This window comes from Coptis chinensis, chromosome 2 (genome assembly GCF_015680905.1).
Source record: "Coptis chinensis isolate HL-2020 chromosome 2, ASM1568090v1, whole genome shotgun sequence".
NCBI classification, from domain to species: domain Eukaryota; kingdom Viridiplantae; phylum Streptophyta; class Magnoliopsida; order Ranunculales; family Ranunculaceae; genus Coptis; species Coptis chinensis.
The window spans coordinates 89,984,550-90,005,306 of record NC_141457.1 but is presented as its reverse complement, the minus strand read 5'-3'; the positions used below and the strand labels follow the sequence as shown (position 1 = coordinate 90,005,306).

At 39.0% G+C, this 20,757-nt stretch overlaps 2 protein-coding genes across 2 annotated transcripts; both read left to right on the top strand.

Moving 5' to 3' along the window:
• Positions 1-16,575: 16,575 nt before the first annotated feature.
• On the top strand, positions 16,576-17,127 carry LOC147518789 (uncharacterized). The gene has a single exon (XM_086594014.1). It carries the CDS (start codon positions 16,576-16,578, stop codon positions 17,125-17,127), a length of 552 nt encoding a protein of 183 aa, XP_086450140.1.
• Positions 17,128-17,865: 738 nt separating this feature from the next.
• LOC147518788 (uncharacterized) lies at positions 17,866-20,384 on the top strand. Its single transcript, XM_086594013.1, has 5 exons — positions 17,866-17,986; positions 18,029-18,312; positions 18,406-19,122; positions 20,032-20,136; positions 20,193-20,384. The coding sequence occupies exons 1-5, from the start codon at positions 17,866-17,868 to the stop codon at positions 20,382-20,384; spliced, it is 1,419 nt and encodes a 472-aa protein (XP_086450139.1).
• The last annotated feature ends 373 nt before the right edge of the window (positions 20,385-20,757 follow it).

Sequence of the window (20,757 nt, the reverse complement as noted above, 5' to 3'; positions counted from 1 at the left end):
TCAACTCACCGCCTCCGACAATTAGAGAGCAAGAATAACAATCTGAAGAAACAAAATAGCTGCGTCAATTTCTCGAAGATGAATCAGGGTTGTCACAGCCCGAATTTCTAAACAATTAAAAAAAATGAATATTTGAAATATAAATATATCAAACATCACTCGGTTCAATTGTCTAAAAAGCCAGGCTATGACAGGGTGGATACAACACATGTCAAAACCCAAAAACCCACATCATAAAGAATCAACTTAACAACAATAGTATTCTCCAAAAATTCTCTTTATTACTTTATAAAAAGTCTATCTTCCATCCCAATAAAACATCAAACTACTATAAGAATAACAGGTCTTCAACATCGTATTTCATGTCATATGAATAGGAGACTACGTTATTACATACTTCCAAAAAGAACAGACCTAATAAAAGAACTAACGGACTGCTCCAGATCAAATCAAAATCAAATGCCGCGGTTCCACTGCCTTCCACCTATGTTCCCAAGAACACACCCACGTTGCCAAAACAAAGCAAACATGGGTTAGCAAAAATGGAATTTGCTGGTATGAGTAGACTAACCACATAAAACCATTATCATACTTTCATTATCCAAACAATCACGTTATATTTTCCCATAACTTAATCATTCTCAGCTTGGAAGACAGGTAGTTCCGTCATTTCAACTGGCATATTTTCTCCCCAAGCAAAAATTCCATTATATTAACTCATTCTAATAACTCGTTTTAATATCTAAATCATTGAATTAAAACTTACCGATATCCACTGGCCAGATAAGGGTAGGACCACCCTCAAGACAAAATGTTATTAAGTCCTACCCTCCTGCAAAAGAAAGTTAGAACTTCTATATAACATATGTAGATATTATATTAGGCATCCAAAAATAAACCCAAACACTCGCATAATCAAAGAATACAACTAACCCCAAGGCGATACCTTAGTTCCTCTCTAGGGCGTCCAAACAATCTGGGTCATTCATGGCACATTCAATGAATACCCGTGTCATTCATGACACATTCAATGAATACCCATATATAACGCTAATCTGCTATTTATGGCACATTCAATAAATGCCCACCTAACATATGACATCAAACATAAAACTCAATTCCAAAACTTGAGGCGGAAGAAGTTCTAAAAGAGTCGCGGTAAATTTGTTTTACGCGTTATTGAACTTTATTGCATATATTATTTCGAGAACAAAGGAGTATCTTGATTCATGTATTTTTGGTTTACGCTATTATTAATATATCGATGTCTAAGTGTCATAAAGCGTGTGTATAAAACTGAAATATCACACATTTGTTAACACACGTATATATAAAAAGGTCTTAGCTTAAAGCCAAGCATGCAAATAGTCATAGGCCTATCCTAATGGACCGAATCATAATCCTAGGTAAAAGTCAACTTTTGGGTCAACTGGTCAAAGTCAACCCTGGTCAAAAGTTTGACGGTCAAGAACCAACCGTCATGGGTCAACAAAGAAGCAAAACAAATCTAAACTTATCTAACTCCAAAACCCAATGACTATGGCCCATAGTCTAACACTTAAATCTAAACATAAAAATCTAAACTCTAAAACACATAAGCTCACTCCATGATTTGGCCTGAAGCCCAAACCAAAACATAAAACGACTGTTCATCTTCCTCACTCTCCTATTCTCCGATACCAACCCTCACAAATGGCCACCACCGCCATCCATCTCCATAATGAACCCGGCGGTTTGGTTCATGGAGAAAAACCCATGTACCTATACCAACAATTCTCACTTCTCTTATAATTGTGACAATCTCGATTTGACGCCATTATCGCCTCCACCAATCCGACCACCACGGATCAGCCACTCACCAGCGCCCCACCTAATCGAAAATACTCCCTTCAAAACCCCTATAACATTAACCAAAGCACGAACCTCAATTCTTAAATTCAAATCCTTCAACCAAAACTAGATCGAGAATTTCGACCTCCATTAAAGCTTGTTCAAAGCTTCAACCATACCCTCCAAAGACCCCAAACAACCATAAACAATCAACAATCAAAGCTACAGCCTTAACCTTACAACAAAACCAACAAAACAAATCATTCAAACAATCAAAATCATGGCCAATTTGGTTTTGTTTTGACGCCATTATCGCTCCTCCGAGGCTTCAACAACCCCATCTCAAACACCAACAAATCAAATCAATTCAACTCACTTAAATCAACTACAACATAATAACCACAACGAACTCAATTTATTTGGCATAAACATTCTTTTTTTCGGTATATAACTATTAGCTTAAACAAGTAGTTAGAATTGTTATCAACACTTTTGTTTTACAAAAGCGATACAATTTGATAGAGAATAAGAACAATGAGACGACATTAATGCGGGCTAATACAACTTCTCCACAATAGTTTAAGCATTCAAAATTTCTAATCCTTACACAGTATCTATATATAATTATATAAACAATAAACTTTTTGTTTCGAGAGAAACCTTTCGATAAAATAAAAATTAGTGAAAGATAAAATCTACTCACCTTTTATAAACCAAACAGCTTTCCGAAAACGGGAAAAATCCCGAAAGACCGAAGTCGACTGTTGCGCGAAAGGACGATCTTCCTCGTTCAAAACCTTTTCTTCTTTCAATAAAACTCCCTTTTTTTTTTCTAAAACCCTCGCTGTGTTTTTCCCCAAAAACTTTACGTGAGAAAACTCCCCGAAAAACAAGGACAACACTTATCTATTACTTACGGGACTTTTATCCTTAACTGATAGTTATCATCTATCCATTTATCTATTTTCATTATTATTATTATTATTTATACTAGGAAAACAAAAGAAAAAGTCGGGGTGTTATAAGGGTCCACGGCAAAAAGTGTTTGGGATCGTTTGAACACTGAAGCATCTCTGTCAAAGACTCCGAGTACAAACTCCCGCACCAAGAGAAACCGCGGCGAAGTCGCTAAACTAAAGGCTTCAAAGAAACAGAATGTGCAACGCCGAAAGCCTATACTTTCCAGTGTAATCGTAAGTAAATCCACAAACTCCTCTGTCGACCTTGATGCCGACCACCCTGTGAGGGATCACCAACTCACAAAAGATCTCATGACGAAAACTGGTTTTGCCGATTCGAACCGTACCAAGGGAGATCGGCAAAATATCTATATAGGTCGGCAAGATAGACTACCCAACCAACGAAAAACCAATGAAGTTCCTACCCCAAGCTCTAGAAGGGGTAGGCAAGCCACTGCAAACCCTAGTCGCAACAGCAGTATGCGCCAATCTCGACAGCAGCACTATTCACCAAGCAATTCCAGTTCACAACCTAGTCGCTTAAGTTATAGTCCCAATCCAAGAGCTCATTGTCGGCCAAAGTATGTTGAAAATGGTAGCCATGGAGATGGAGACTCACTTGCATCAGGTCAAGAAAATGGTTGTGACAGTCCAGCACTCCGTCCGTATTCTCCCGATGTTCACCATAGGAGACGAAGGAACCGAACTCCTCTACTGGTTCGGTCACCTTCACCTGCATGGACGGGTCAACGAGAACTCACTCCACCTCCTCCGAAGAAATCTTGGCCAAAACGTCCGCAGTTCGGTCGTGACCATCGTCAAGAGATTGTTCCATTTTCTGAACGACGTCTTCATGAAATGATACTGAAGGCTGTTAATGATAAGGAGTCACGAGAAAACAAAATACGAAATCTTGCTATAGAGAGTGGTATTGATTCTCCCTTCTCTCTTCCAATCCAAAAAACCGTTCATCACAAGGACTTCAAGCAGCCAGAATTTGAAAAGTATGATAAGATTGATGGAGATCATCCTTTGATGCATCTTGTTAATTACAGAAACAAGATGATCTTATGGACTTTCGACGATGCTCTTCTTTGCAAGTTATTCCCGTCCACACTCATTGGAATTGAGTCGATGAGATGGTTTAGCATGCTTCCAGAAAGATCCATCCACAATTTTACTGATCTTGCATATAAATTTGCCAAGCATTTTTCGTCACAACTGGAAAGAACCAAAAAATATTGATTCTCTATTCATTATAAAACAACAAAAGGACGAAAAGCTCAGTAAGTTTGTTGCGAGATTTTAGAAAGCGACTGTTGAAATTCCCGATACATCTGATATTCTTGTCATTTATGCTTTTAAGGAAGGCATTAATTATGACAGGGACGACATTTACAACTCTATAGTAAAAGACGTCCGAACAACTCACTATGAACTTTTTGCTCGAACTCAACAGTTCATTCGAGTTGAAGATGATGCATCAGCACGAGTTCACAGAGATAGGGATCGAATAAGCAAGCCGCAGGAACAGAGTAAAAAACCGAAGTTTCAACAAACAACCGATCAAAAGTCCAAGAGTGATGGTAGGCCACAACAATGGAACGACAAAGAACAAAAGAAACTTCCCGAGTTAAAGCTTATGACCAGCCTCTTTTTGTGTATGTAGATGGTGTATGGATGATGTAGATATATGATGGTTGTTGAACAAATAGAAGCGTATCAAAACCTAATTATCCCTCAATAAGTAAAGGATGAGTAGGGTATCGTTCTACTTTTAAGTGTATGTTATGTGAAGGACAGGACTGGAAAGGGAGTTTAAGGGATTAAAAACTATGATTATAGAGATTTAGATTCTAATGCTAAACTAAACTAAATTAACTAAACTATTGAGAATTTATAAGAGAGGGAATTCAAGAGATTAGAATCCACCAATACTTTTAATCTATGACCTTCTGCTTCATGGTTGTTCTTACAAGTAGACTACAATTAGGCAATCGAGCAAGTGCCGATGCCCTCTTGGACGAAACATCATTAACAATTAACTCTACTTAAGGTTGTTCCTATGTTTATGCTATTAATATCTTCTTTCCTTTTATGTAAGCTTCTCGGCAGCCATTCAATGTATTACCAAGAGCAACATCAAGGAGTACTTCCTAATAGGGCGGCCATTCAATGAATCACCACTTAAGGCAAACACAAAGAATACTTCCCCTAGGCAGCCACTCCCTGAGCTACCCCTTCTAAGGCAACACAAAGAATACTTCCCTAACTCTAAAGAACTATACTACTAGAAGAAAAGTAAAGAACACTAGCATAATATTAATATTGCAAAACATAAAGCCTATTATATACTTCCATCCCCTGGTGTGGGCAATGTAACTAATAACTAAAAACATAAAGAACTAACCTGATTGAAGAACACCATGAACTAGAAGAATCATTAAACCTTAAGCACTGGCTTCATCTCCTCCCTTGAAGGAGAAGATTAGCCTTCCATAAAGAAGGAAGAACACGAAGAACGAGAAGAAGAAGAGTCGAAGAACATAAGACTAGAAAGACTAATTTATTAAGACTCAGCTAGTTAAAACCGATATTTTATTATTAATCTCTCTCTGCCTCAAGTTCTAGAGACAAGAATATAAGTGAATTAGAAATTTACATGAGGCACTTAGGTCCTCTATTTATAGGGGTTACAATGAGCTCTAGAAGCATTCCAAACCGTCATTTGTTTCCTAATACAAATAGACTTATTTCAGGGTCCAACTTCGTCTTCAAAACTGAGAAGGAATTGGCTACAGTGTCGATTCATGCATCTGGACGCACTATTCATGCGACCCAGACTTAATCAATGCGTCTAGGCCGCTCGATCTATGCGTCCCAAATGCATGGGTCGCGTCTGGACGTTCGTGTCTCAAATGGGAGACTCTATTTTTTCACCTTTGGTTTATTTTTCTTTCCTCTTTTGCGGGTTTTGGTCCAAGCAACGAATCCTTTGGTCTTGGGCTTCCAAATAGGCTTTAAAATAGGTCCAAGTCGCATATTTAATAGCTTCAATTCCTTGGCCTTTTCCATGATTGTCCACGGGTTTCCCATGTGATCCTTAATGCTCCGTATTGCTATGTTTTACCCCTTTTTCTCTAATATTCTACAAAACTCTCTTTTTCACCTGTAGAATCTTAAAACATAACTTACAAACACTATTAGTCCACTAAGATGGCTAAACAAGAGGCATAATCGAGGGTTAAATTGCACTTTTTGAGCACTTATCACAACTCCCAACTAGCCTTTTGCTAGTCTCTTAGCAAATAAGATAAAAAAATAGATAAGTGATCAAAATTACATCCTAAAAAGTAAAATCTTAACTCACTTTCGCAGGCATCGCGATTGCATTTACCATATGCAACAAGGCTTTAAACCTTTAAGTTCCCCAAAAAGGACGAGTTATAGTCTCGTGAGGGTTTTCAGGTGATATACCCACAAAATCAATCAATAACATGTTCAAGAATAATAGTATTTTTCAGAAAGAGAAATTCCTTACCCACTTAGTGCTTACTCCGATAGACAGTCTCCATTGCTAACTACATTGCTGCAAAGACTCATAGATTATGATGGGAGATAGTAAAAATTGACAAAATTCTCAATCAAGATTTATGTGTGTACTTAGTCAATCTCCTATACTCTCCTATCCAAGAAACGGAATCCCTAGTTTACCATAGGTAGATAATCTCGACTTTCAATCCTCACCAGTCATACTCTAAAAAAAAAATCTCTCAGAAGATGGTCTACTATTTTACCTCATGTATGTGGGGAAAAGAATAATGCATACAAACATCCCACATACTACCTTGAAAAAACAGACTTCTGAATAAAAGTAGTCTCATGGAAAGAATGTTAATCACATATGAAGTGTCGGGTCCTTCACTTTAGCATCCTCTCACCTATTCTAGACTTTGTACCATACTGTAATGATAAGTCATGGGTTGTAACTTGGCTTGGGTATTGGTTTATGAAGGAAAGGTAAAAAGGATTCTAAGGTTGTTTCTGAAAACACTAAGGATTTTGCTTCTTTCTTTGGAAGATTTCTTCAAATTTTGTATTGCAGAGAAAATTCTTCCTTTCTCTTAGCTTTTCCATCCATTCTGTTCAATTTTTTTTTTTTTTTTTTTTTAGTTAAAGCTCAGTGGTATATCCTTGATTAGTACTGGATATGCTTATTTTCCACTAGCTTCTTTCACTTTGAAATGTATGACCGGACTTCATTGTATCTCTCGATATTTCCTTGTAATCTTCCTTTTGTGGTCTTTCTTCCTTCTTTGTGCCCCTCGTATTCTCGTAAAACATATGGGTATGGCTGATAAAGATTTTGGCTATACTCCTTGTCTGGAGTTAGGTGACGGGTAAAGGGTTTTATGAAAGAAAATAGCTTATTGTAAGGCTCAAAAGGGTTTAACATGATGGTCCTACTAGGTGGGATAAAGGCTGAATGGGTTCACTACTTGACTTATCGGATGATACTTTCTGTTTGAATAGACTACAAGACCTAATGGCTATCTCTCCAGTTGATGTCACTTCGTGATTAACCAAATCAACGAATAATGAGACTATATTACAACGATATAAAGAACTGAAAGATGTTGAGTCACTAAGACTCGGATTTTTTATAAGAACTCTCCAAAGAATGGGTATAAAGCTCAAGTCTTACGGGTTAAGTTTAAAAATTCTACTTCCAGTTTACTAGGGGTTTAAATCTCTCTTCTAGTAAAAGTACACAAAACTGACCAAGTACTATGGTGGTGCCTTGATAAAGGATTCTATCAACAAGAACTATGTCCGAGCATAATAAATAGTCTAAGCAGTAATGAAATCAATAATATCAACTATCTATCAAACTCAACACTAAGCAGTATAGAATCTATATCCCAGACTCATCATTAAAATTCATTTTTCTCATGCTACTGATATAGAAACCAAAAATATTTTAGTTTTTTTTTGAAAACTAATTTTCGAAATTCATTTCTCAAGTACACCCTCCCCCTACTTATGCATGCATTGACCTCAATGCATAAAGAAGTAAATGAAATAGATGAGAAAAAGGTAGGATATTACCATTGATGCCGAATATCAGAATTAGTTCAAGAAACAAATTTTTAGGTCTTTTTACGTTAGATCCCCAAGACATAATGTGAGTCTTTTAAAGTCAGATCCTCAAGACTTTTGAGTCTTTTATAGTCAGATCCTCAAGACTAGTATTCCCACCTCAAAACTGATCTCTTAGCAACATGCTTACTTCATGTAGACATTTTATACTCGGTCTACTAGAGTTATGAGACTTTGACTCCGGCGCTTGCAACTCCTCTCAGTAAAGGATAAAGTTATGAAAATCTGAGGGCCCGGCTATCAGTGACACTTATACTAATGAGATCCTAAGGAGTCAAGCTTACGGCGCTTGGCTTCCTCATGCAAAAACTTAAACTAGACAGAGTAACAGGTTCAAAAAGACATAGAATGTAATCTTTAAGGTGTGTAGGTAACTTACCCCAATTTTCCGCTTCAACGGTGAATTACGATAAACCGGATCCTTGAGAAAAATGGCCTCCACGTCTCCGATTAGGGGTAACTCCGAGAAAAAGGCTTTAGTCGATGAGCATTGACTTTGAAACGAGTCCTTCTCTTTATGTCTTCTACTTCAATAGCTCCAAAAGGTGTGACATGTCTTACTATAAACGGTCTCATCCATCTAGATCTCAAACTTTCCAGGGAAAATTTCTAGACGAGTTGTAGACCGTAACCTTCATCGTCGGGTTCAAATTCTCTCTTCAAATTCTTACGTCATGTAATGCTTTAGTCTTATCCTTGTAAATCCTCGACTTATCATAAGCATCACTTCTCAATTCCTCTAATTCACTGATCCGAAGCTTCCTCCTTTCTCTCCTTGATCTAGGTTGAAATTCATCTCTTTCACTGCCCATAGGCTTTATGTTCTAACTTAATAGGTAGATGACACACTTTTCCATATACCAAGCGATAGGGCGACATCCCTATGGGTGTTTTGAATCTTTGATACAGATGCCCATAGTGTATCTTGGAGTCTAAGAGACCGATCTTTCCTAGATGGATTCTTGTCTTCTCTCGTAATACTCTTGATTTTCCTATTCAAAACTTACGCGCTTGACCATTAGTCCGAGGATGATATGGTAAAGCTAGCTTGTGAATTACTCCATACTTTGCCATAAGATTCCTAAATACACGGTTCTGAAGTGAGAACCGTTATCACCGATGATGGCTCTCGGTGTTCCAAATCTTGGTAGAATGTTCTTCTTCGAAAAGTCCACGGCGACTTTATGATCGGCGGTCTTCGTAGGAACTGCTTCAATCCATTTTGAAACATAGTCCACAGCAAGTAGAATGTAGGTGTAACCAAAAGAAGGAGGAAATAGTCCCATGAAATCTATACCCCATACATCAAAGATTTCGAGATAAGGATCGGTTGTTGAGGCCACTCGAACCTTTTTCGAGGTCTTACCCAAAAATGGCATCTCGGACATGCTTTGCAATAAATATTTGCATCTTTAAAAAGAGTAGGCCAATAGAATCCAGCTTGTAATACCTTGTCTGCGATGCGTTCGCGGGCCAAAGTGTCCTCCTCCATGAAATTGATCGTGATGAATGAATGATAGAATGGATTCCTGTTCCAATTCTGGGATGCATCTTTGAATAATTTGATCCGAACACTTCTTGAATAAGTATGGATCATCCCAAAAATAATATCTGGCCTTTGAGTAGAATAAATCTTTTTCTTGCTTGCTCCAATGTGATGGTACCTTGTCGGCCACAAGATAATTTGCAATGTGGTTGTACCATGGCACTTCTGATATACTGAACAACTGTTCATCAGGAAAAGTCTCACAGATTTGTAAATTGTCTTCCATATTTTCCACTAGCAATCTAGAAAGGTGATCAGCAATGACATTCTCTGTTCCTTTCTTATCACGTATCTCCAAATCAAATTCTTGTAAAAGTAGTATCCATCGGATCAACCTAGGCTTGGCATCCTGCTTAGCGAGTAAATGACGCAAGGCAGCATGGTCAGTATAGATAATCACCTTTGAACCTATCAGATATTGTCGGAATTTGTCAAGAGAATAGACGACGGCTAAGAGTTCTTTCTCAGTGGTAGAATAATTAATCTGAGCTCCATTTAGAGTCTTGCTAGCATAGTAGATTGCATACGGCACTTTCTTGTCTCTTTGTCCTAGAACGGTTCTTATAGCATAATCAGATGCATCACACATGATTTCAAATGGTCGGGCTCCAATCGGGCGCCGCGAATGATTGGTGCTTTGAAGTGAAGTGCTTCCTTTAACTTCATAAAAGCTTCAACACATGATGTATCAAAATCAAAGACAATATCTTTCCATAACAGGATGTGACCAGCCGGTCTTGCAATTCTCTTGAAATCCTTGATAAATCGGCGGTAGAATCTGCGTGACCTAGGAAGGCGGATATCTTTCTTTGATTCTCGGTTTGGGTAGATCCTTTATAATATCAATCTTCGCCGATCTACTAGAATTCCTTCCTTTGAAACTTGGTGACCTAGCACTATCCCTTCATTTACCATGAAGTGACACTTTTCCCGTTCGGAACTAAGTTGGTATCGCAACAACGTTTAAGGACTAAGGAGAGATGGTGTAGGCAATCCTCAAAAGATGATCCAAAACTGAAAAATCGTCCATAAAACTACCATGTATTTCTCCACCATGTCGTCAAAATACTCATCATGCATCGCTGAAAAGTGGCGGTGCATTGCATAGACCAAAAGGCATCTGACGGTGGCGAATGTTCGACGGACATGTGAATGTGGTCTTCTCTTGGTCCTCGGGGTGAATATGGATTTGAAAATATCCCGAGTAACCATCAAGAAAGCGTGTAAGCTTGTCCGGCTAATCTTTCTAACATCGATTGATGAATGGCAATGGAAAATGGTCTTTCCTTGATCGCTATTCACTTCACGTAATCAATGCAAACTCTCCATCCAAATCGAATCACGGTTGGAATCAACTCATTGTTCTCGTTCTCGATCACCGTGGTTCCGACTTCTTTGGCATAACTTGAACTGGACTAACCCATTGACTATCGAAATAGGGTAGATAATGCGGCGTCAAGGAGTTTGGCGACCTCTTCTCTAACTACTTCCTTCATTTTTCGGATTAAGCCTCCTCGTAGTTGCTTAGAAGTCTTGGAATCCTCTTCCGGATGAATCCTATGTTGAACTATCATAGGGCTGATCCCCTTGATATCATCAATTGTCCAACCTATAGCTGACTTGTGTTCCTTTAAAAGTGCTACTAACCTGGATTCCTGCTCCGCAGTCAAATCTGATGCAATGACTACTGGGTAGGTTCCCAAATCTCCCAAGAAAACATACTTGAGTGTAGATGGTAAAGGCTTCAATTCTAGCTTAGGTGGCTCCTTCTTAAGCTCTTTAGGTGGTCCATCAAGCATAGGCGATTCAAGCTTTTCTTTGAACTTGATGTCATCCATGACAGGTGATGAATCCAAAATCGCATTGATTGACTCAACACTAAGTTCCTCACAATCTGAGTCTGTCAGAGCTTTCAATAACTCGTCAGCAGGATATGAATGAGTCAGATAATCCTGTGCTAACGCTTCAATCATGCATACCTCATTCACAGCACATACCTCTTGTGGTTGCTGTAACATATGGAAAACATTGGTATCGACTTTCATATTACCAAAGGATAACGTCATATTACCGTTTTGACAGTTGATGAGTGCATTTGCAGTGGCCAAGAATGGTCTGCCTAGAATGATTGGTACTATGCCTACCAGATGTAGGTTCTGTGTCGAGTACTATGAAATCAACCGGATAATAGAAATCTTCGATCTTGACTATGACGTCTTCAATGATTCCTCTAGGTATCTTCAGCGATCTATCGCCAACCGTAAAGTAACATCGGTCGGTTTAGATCCTTCAAGCCCAACTTCGTGGAGGCGAAATATGGTAGAAGATTCACACTAGCACCCAAATCTAATAAAGCTTGTTCCTCCAAAGAATTTCCAATTCTGCATGTAACGATTGGACTTCGGGATCTTTTCGGTTTCCACAACCGATAGATTTTGTAGGTACGATGAACATCGTTGGCGATAAAAGCTTCTTTCGGAATGTTGGTATTCTTCTTCACTAGATCTTTTCGGGAACTTGGCATACGAGGGAACTTGCTTGATGGCGGTCGAAATGGGATATTAATCAGTAAATTCTGAAATACATCGCAAATCTCCTTATCTTGGTCATCTTTTCTCGGTATTCACTAGTTTGAAGGAAACGGTCTTTGGCGGATTCTTCAATATCGGTTCTCTTCTTTTCGGCGGTTGGCTTTGGTAGCGGATAATGGAGTGATGGTGGAGTCACTTTCGTGATGGCTTCTTCTTACTTACTTCCACAGATAGTTCCTTCAACTTCTTTTGCAATAGTTTCTTCAATGGGTGGCACAACACTAGATATATCTAGAATGTTAGAACCGAGTGGGATGGTGGGGACATAAGTTACCTTAGGCTCCATGAAATCTTTTCTGGTTCATAGATAATCCCATTTATCAACTTTCTTGCGACCTCGAGTGGTGACAGAATTAACTTGGGCATTCGGTGAGTAATCTCGGGTTATCCACTGCGGGACACCCTCTTCCTTCGGTTGGCTCTCCGCTTGGTAATGCTCCTTTTGATCTCTCTGTCAAGGCGGCAGCGATTTGCCCTATCTAGCCTTGAATGACACTAAAGTTATTCTCTAACTTTTGGGTTCTTTGATTTGTTTGTTTCAGCTCATTGACAATGGTGGTGATAGCATCTTCTAGATGTGGGGTAACTGCTTTGCTTTCGGTAGAGGGGCAATATATCCACTCATAAGATCTGGTACTAACTCTCTTTTGTGTGGGCTTGGTATTCTTTGGTTACGGTATGGTTGTTGATTTTTGTATGGTTCTTTGGCGGTTTGAAACTAATCTTGGTTATTCGAACCGATTTGGTGATTACGAATCACGGAGGAAAATTCCTCGATTTGTATTTTGTGGCTTCCAATAATTACGTCCCCGATTGAACTAGTTATTTCTTCCTAAAGAGTTGATACTACATGCCTGCTGCATTAGTATCCGGATAATCTGAACACTCTTCGATGGTGTGGCCTTCATCGAACATAGCTCACAAATGGTATAACAAGGCTTGGATGGTGAGGTTTAGCTTGGAAATTGTTTGGTTTTGGAGGATTCATGGAACCCGATCAAACTTCTTGTTCAGATTTTCAAGTCCTATTGATAGGCTTGCCATAATTGATAGCATTGCTTGATTTGGGTCTTCTTGAATTTGGTTGCCAAAATTTCTTCGGCACCCCCTCCACTCTAGCTACGTCCTCGTTGCTAGTACTCCATTGTTGAGTGTCTTTAGCTAAATTCTCGAGAAAGTTGTAGGCTTCCTGTCCATCCAATGATGTAAACTTACCTTGATGCATTGACTGTATCATCCGCTTGTTCATAGTAGAAAGTCCTCGAAAAAAAAAATGAGCCATTATTGCTCTTATCATAACCATGATGTGGACATGAGACTAGCAGATTATTGAATTTCTCCCAAATTGATGATATTCTTGATCACCTTCCCTTTGAAATTGCGATGGCTTGCTGCATGGCATCTGTCTTCTGGGGTGGGTAGAACTTGTTCATAAACTTTGTTCTCAACTTCTCCCAGTTGTTGATTGAATTGATTGGTTGTGCAGTTAACCATTCGGATGCTTTACCTTCGAGTGAGAGTGGAAAAAGAATTAACTTGATACTCTCATCCCTGATATTCTGGTTCTTGAAAGTTCTAAGGATTGATAAAAATTTGTTCATGTGAACATAAGGTTGAACATTATCTAAACCATTGAACTTTGGAAGCATAGAGATTACTGATGCTCTAAGTTCAAATTGATTAGCTTCTGTCTCTGGAATAACAATACTGCTGGGTGGGTCTCCAATGATTGGCGAATAGAAATCGCTCAACTTCTTCCTCTGTTGTGCTTGCATGGGTGGGATAGCTTCAGGATTATTGGTGTCCAAAACACCTCCATCATTGCTTGCGGCCATTGTATCAATCTCGTCTAATATTCTTGTGAGTCGGTTGTTAAACCTTGTCCACTGTTATGTTCTTACCGGACGATGATATGGACGACGGGGCATATACTAGAAAATGCTATGCGAAAATAACGAAAAACTATCTTACAATGCTTGAATAATATGCAACTATTCTAAATTATACTAAAATGTAAAACTACTTTCCTTCAACTGGGTTGGGCTTTGCAGCTAGTATCTCGCCCGTTGTCTAAAGCAGTCTCTTCTAGGGTTATGGTGAATCACTTGGATTACTTAAGTACCACTACCCATAGACGATAGTCTGTTTGTCAAGATTCAGACAAGAAACACTAGAGTTTGATGTTTCGCTGTGTTGGCTTACAACTTCAATTGTTGAAAAGGTCCTAAATGCAATTATACTAGAAATCAATAAAACTAAACTATGATGCAACTATACTAAGAAAGCAATAAAAAGAATGAAGATTCGACTAACCTGGATGGTAGATCTTGTATTCGAGATGTCCTTCAAGCTTCTTTCTTTCTTAAAAGGATGGATGATGCGGCTAAAATTACCTCAAGATCCAAAATTCTAATCTTGAAAGAAAACGTTAAACATAAACAACTTAAAACGGCAGCGGCACCATTTGACCAGCCTCTTTTTGTGTATGTAGATGGTGTATGGATGATGTAGATGTATGATGGTCGCTGAACAAATAGAAGCGTATCAAAACCTAATTATCCCTCAATAAGTAAAGGATGAGTAGGGTATCGTTCCACTTTTAAGTGTATGTTATGTGAAGGACGGAATTTGGAAAGGGGTTTAAGGGATTAAAAACTATGATTATGGAGATTTAGATTCTAATGCTAAACTAAACTAAATTAACTAAACTATTGAGAATTTATAAGAGAGGGAATTCAAGAGATTAGAATCCACCAATACTTTTAATCTATGACCTTCTGCTTCATGGTTGTTCTTACAAGTAGACTACAATTAGGCAATCGAGCAAGTGCCGATGCCCTCTTGGACGAAACATCATTAACAATTAACTCTACTTAAGGTTGTTCCTATGTTTATGCTATTAATATATTCTTTCCTTTTATGTAAGCTCGGGCAGCCATTCAATGTATTACCAAGAGCAACATCAAGGAGTACTTCCTAATAGGATCTGACCATTCAATGAATCACCACTTAAGGCAAACACAAAGAATACTTCCCTAGGCACTCACTCCTGAGCTACCCCTTTTAAGGCAACACAAAGAATACTTCCCTAACTCTAAAGAACTATACTACTAGAAGAAAAGTAAAGAACACTAGCATGATATTAATATTGCAAAACATAAACCCTATTATATACTTCCATCCCCCCGTGTGTGGGCAATGTAACTAATAACTAAAAACATAAAGAACTAACCCTCGAAGAACACCATGAACCAGAAGAATCATTAAACCTTAAGCACTGGCTTCATCTCCTCCCTTGAAGGAGAAGATTAGCCTTCCATAAAGAAGGAAGAACACGAAGAACGAGAAGAAGAAGAGTCGAAGAACATAAAACTAGAAAGACTAATTTATTAAGACTCAGCTAGTTAAAACCGATCTTTTATTATTAATCTCTCTCTGCCTCAAGTTCTGGAGACAAGAATATAAGTGAATTGGCAATTTACATGAGGCACTTAGGTCCTCTATTTATAGGGGTTACAATGAGCTCTAGAAGCATTCCAAACTGTCATTTGTTTCCTAATACAAATAGACTTCTTTCAGAGTCCAACTTCGTCTTCAAAACTGAGAAGGAGTTGGCTACAGTGCCAATTCATGCGTCTGGACGCACTATTCATGCGTCCCAGACTTAATCAATGCATCTGGACGCTCGATCTATGCGTCCCAAATGCATGGGTTGCGTCTGGACGCACGATAGTCGCGTCTCAAACGCGAGACTCTATTTTTTCACCTTTGGTCTATTTTTCTTTCCTCTTTTGCGGGTTTTGGTCTAAGCAACGAATCCTTTGGTCTTGGGCTTCCAAATAGGCTTTAAAATAGGTCCAAGTCGCATCTTTAATAGCTTCAATTCCTTGGCCTTTTCCATGATTGTCCACGGGCTTCCCATGTGATCCTTAATGCTCCGTATTGCTCTGTTTTACCCCTTTTTCTCTAATATTCTACAAAACTCTCTTTTTCACCTGTAGAATCTTAAAACATAACTTACAAACACTATTAGTCCACTAAGATGGCTAAACAAGAGGCATAATCGAGGGTTAAATTGCACTTTTTGAGCACTTATCAGCTTACCACCCTCAACGAGAAGTATGCTGTTATCTATGAGAAGATTAAGGGAAAGAATATCTTATCTCCACCTTTTCCTCTCTCAGAAGATACCAATGCTACACGTGACAAATCACTGTGGTGCAAATTCCACGATGATTTTGGTCATGAAACTGAACAATGCCGATCTCTAAGGGGTAGAATTCAAGGTTTGATCGAGAAAGGTATGCTTCAGGATTACGTGCTGGGTAAAATGAAACAAGCTTTAGTCGTGACCGCACACAATGTAATCAAAGTCGGTCATGCTAGAGTTGATTCAATGTCTAACACCCAGTGCAAGAATTTCAATCACTCCAAGATTACTGATCTCAGCCACCACTATGTTTATAGTGGATACGATTTTCTACACGGCATGGGTATTGAGACTTATGAGGAAGGACCTCTCTGTTGGACCGACAACGATCTAATAGGAGTGCACCATCCTCATTATGATGCTGTTGTAATACAAGCTTTTGTTGGAATTCATCGTGTGCAGAAAATCATGATCGATACAGGTAGTTCGGCAAGTGTGATCTACAAGCGTTGTTACAATGGACTCAATCTCCCAGAGAAAATGATAGTTCCCAATCCAAATCCTATCATTGGCTTCGATGGAACAGCAGCAAAATCAATTGGTAGATGCTACCTTCCGGTGACATTAATGAACAAGGAAGTTACAATTGATTTTCTTCTCATGGATTGTAACTCCTCCTACAATGTCATTCTGGGAAGAGATTGGATCCACTCAATGGGAGCTGTCATTTCTACTTTCCATCAGGCTATCAAGTTCTGGTGTGATGGTATGGTAGGCAAAGTTAGAAGTGATCAAATAGCAGCTTTGAAGTGCCATGAGTCTGTACTCAAATATTATAAAGATTCGGAAGTCAAGGGCAACTCCATCCTAAATGTCGATGGGGGAAAATAGCAATTACATAATTCCATTGGTCGGGTAAACGCTATGGAGCAGCGTTTAGGTGGCCCCCCGACCATTGATAGGCTCCTCGAAGTACAGATCGGCAACAAGGAAGAAGAAACCACTTTTATTTCTGCGGAAATTTCCAAGAAGGAACAGGATGAACTCATTGAGCTTTTGAAGAAAAATTGCACAGTGTTTGCGTGGACGGTCGAACAAATGCCTGGGATTGATCCTTCACTTGCATGTCACAGGCTGGATATCGACAAAACACAAAAGTCAGTGCGTTAGAAGCCTCGCCAAATGGCTCCCGATCGAAAGCTCAAAGTGAAAGAAGAGATCGACAAACTTCTAAGTGTTAATTTTATTAGGCATGTACTATATCCGAAATGGATATCCAATGTAGTAGCAGTCCCTAAGAAAAATGGGAAACTTAGAATCTGTGTTGATTTTACTGATATCAATAAAAAATGTCCTGTTCACCCGTATCCCTTGCCTCGTATTTCTGAAATTGTTGATGTCACTTCAGGGTTTAAACGAATTTCTTTTATGGATGCCTCAATGGGATTTTATCAAATTGCATTAGCTGAAGATGAACAAGAACTTACAACTTTCATAACAGACCAAGACTTATTTTGCTATAAGGTAATGCCTTTCGGTCTAAAAAATGCACCGGCAACATATCAGAAATTCATAAATACATCATTTTCAGACTTCTTAGGCAAGTTTATGGAAGCTTATATTGACGATATGGTCATCAAGTCGCATGAAGAGTCTTCTCACCTTCATCACTTGCAAAAATTCTTTGATCGGCTTGTGCATATTCAAATGCGTCTAAATCCAACAAAATGCGCATTTGGGTTAGCATCGGGTAAATTTCTTGGATATCTTATGACCAAATGAGGCATTGAAGCTAATCCTGATCAAATCCGTGCAATTACTGAAATGCTCTCGCCAAAAACAAAGAAGCAGATCCAGCAACTTACGGGTAGGATAGCAGCTTTGGGTAGATTTATCTCAAAATATTTAGATCGGCTCCACCCTTTTTTTCAAGCCATTAAGGGATCCCCACAATGGACAGATGAGTGTGACGTAGCTTTTCAGAAAATGAAAGAATACCTAGTACAGCTGCCAATTCTTGCTAGTCCGACCACCGGACAAACAATTGACATTTATTTGGCAGCATCAGAAATAATTGTGAGTGCCATCTTATTCATTGATGATGAAAATGAACAACCAATTTTCTTCATAAGTAAGACCCTTACAGCTCCAGAAGCAAGGTATTCACAGATTGAGAAAATAGCTCTCTCACTTGTCCATAGTGCACGAAGATTGAAGCCTTATTTCCAAGGGGGTATCATCAATGTCTATACTGAATACCCCTTGAGAAAAGTTCTTCGAAATGCTGATTCGAGTAGATTAGCAGAATGGGAAACATATTTGAGTGCCTACGAGATTATCTACAAAGCCCGATCATCTGAGAAAGGCCACGCAATGGCATCACTTATGGCCGATTTTCCTGTCGATGACATACCGACCATGGAAGAGAAGTTTGAGGAACCTCCTCCTAATCCACAACAAGGATCGGCTGATCCATCCACAAGTGCCGACCCTTCTTTATGGATTCTACACACGGACGGTTCCAAGAACAAATCAGGTTCAGGTCTTGGTTGTGTTTTGATCCGACCTGATGGCGAGAAAATTGAAAAATCTGTTCGCCTCGGATTTTGCGCATCAAACAATGAAGCTGAATATGAAGCGGTTCTTTATGCAATGCGAACAGCACTTGACTTGGGGGCGACAAAGATCGAGTTATTCACTGACTCAAAGCTTGTTGCGAATCAATTTGGCGGATCATTTGTTGCTCGAAATGATAAGATGGCTGCATATGTCCGAAAAATGCATGAGCTATCCATTCATTTCAAATCCATTGCAGTTCACCAATGCTCTCGCAATGATAATCGTCACGCCGATGCCTTAGCCTATCTCTCTACCGCGGTTGATGATGTTACAATGAAAGAAAAATCTATATTGATTTCCAACTTTTTCCAAGCATAACTGTTATAGAAGAAAATGTTCAAAACTTATATATTGCTCATCTATGCTATTTCCAAACGACATCTCGGCATTTCGAATTTGAGCAAGTAAATGCCGTAACAACAAGGAAAAGAAAGAGAGAAGAGCTAGCTCAATCGGCCGACACAAGTTCAGAATCTCACTCAGAGGAAGTAGCTCAAGAAGATTTAGCCAACCAACAAGATTTGGCCGATCATCATTTTGAGAGTGATTCTCCACTCACACAGGATGCCGACCAAAGCAATGTTGATATGGAAGATGAGTCCCATGAAGCAGATAATTCTCTAGAAGTACCACATTTGGATCTCCAATCTATCGACGGTGATTCTTCACCAGATGATTGGAGACCTACTTATTTAGAATTTCTGCAATATGGAACTCTACCTGAAGATTCCTCACTTTCCTACAAAATTAAGAGAGATGCATGGAAATTTGTCATAATTCCAAATTCTAAAGGCAAGCTCCTACTTTATAGGAAAGCAAACAACTTCAGTCCTCTTTTCAGATGTCTTTCCAAAGATCAAGGTCATCTAGTTCTCGAAGAAATACACTCCAGACTTTGTGGAAACCATTCTGGGGGACGTAATCTTGCACCTAAAGCCATGACTCAAGGATACTGGTGGCCTAGCATGCAAAGACACTCAGCGGAATTTGCCCAAAAATGCATACCATGTCAAAAACATGCAAATATGGGCAAACTCCCAGCAACGGGACTCCACCCAATTCTAAGCCCTTGGCCTTTTACAAAATGGGGTTTGGATATTGTGGGACCCCTACCAAAGGCTCCTGGAAGTGTACGATTTTTATTGGTTGCGACTGATTATTTCACTAAATGGGTAGAAGCTCAACCGCTTGTCAACATCTCAGCAACAGATGTACGGCATTTCTTATGGAAAGACATCGTTTGTCGCTTTAGAATTCCATCTAACATCGTCTCTGACAACGGTAAGCAATTTGATGCTGAAGAAATTCACAAATTTTGCGCCTCACTAAAAATTCAGCATAATTTTTCTGCTCCATATTATCCACAAGCAAATGGACAAGCAGAAGCAACCAATAAGACGATTCTCTCAACTTTGAAGAAGAAGCTTAATGAAGCAAAAGGAAATTGGGTTAAAGAGTTACCAGCAGTGCTTTGGGCTTATCGCACCACTCCAAAGCATTCTACCAATCTTTCCCCCCTTTCAACCTAGCTTATGGCATGGATGCTGTTGCACCAACTACAAGGACAGAAGCGGTACAAACTGGAAACAATGATGCTGCTCTAACTTTGGTGGCAGACTCAATCGATAAAACTTGAGAAAAAGCTTTACAATGTCTAATAAAATATCAGGCAGACATGAAACACAAATATGATGGAAAACTTCGCCTCAAGAGTTTTGAACCAGAAGATTGGGTATTTAGCCGAAAACAGAAGCTCATTGAATCTGGGAAGCTGTCAGAGAATTGGGAAGGACCGTTCATCATTGATAGGCCAGCATCTAAAGGGTCTTATTTCCTTCGTAGAATCACTGGAGAAAAATTTGTCAAGCCATGGAATGCTTTTCATTTAAAAAAGTTTTATCG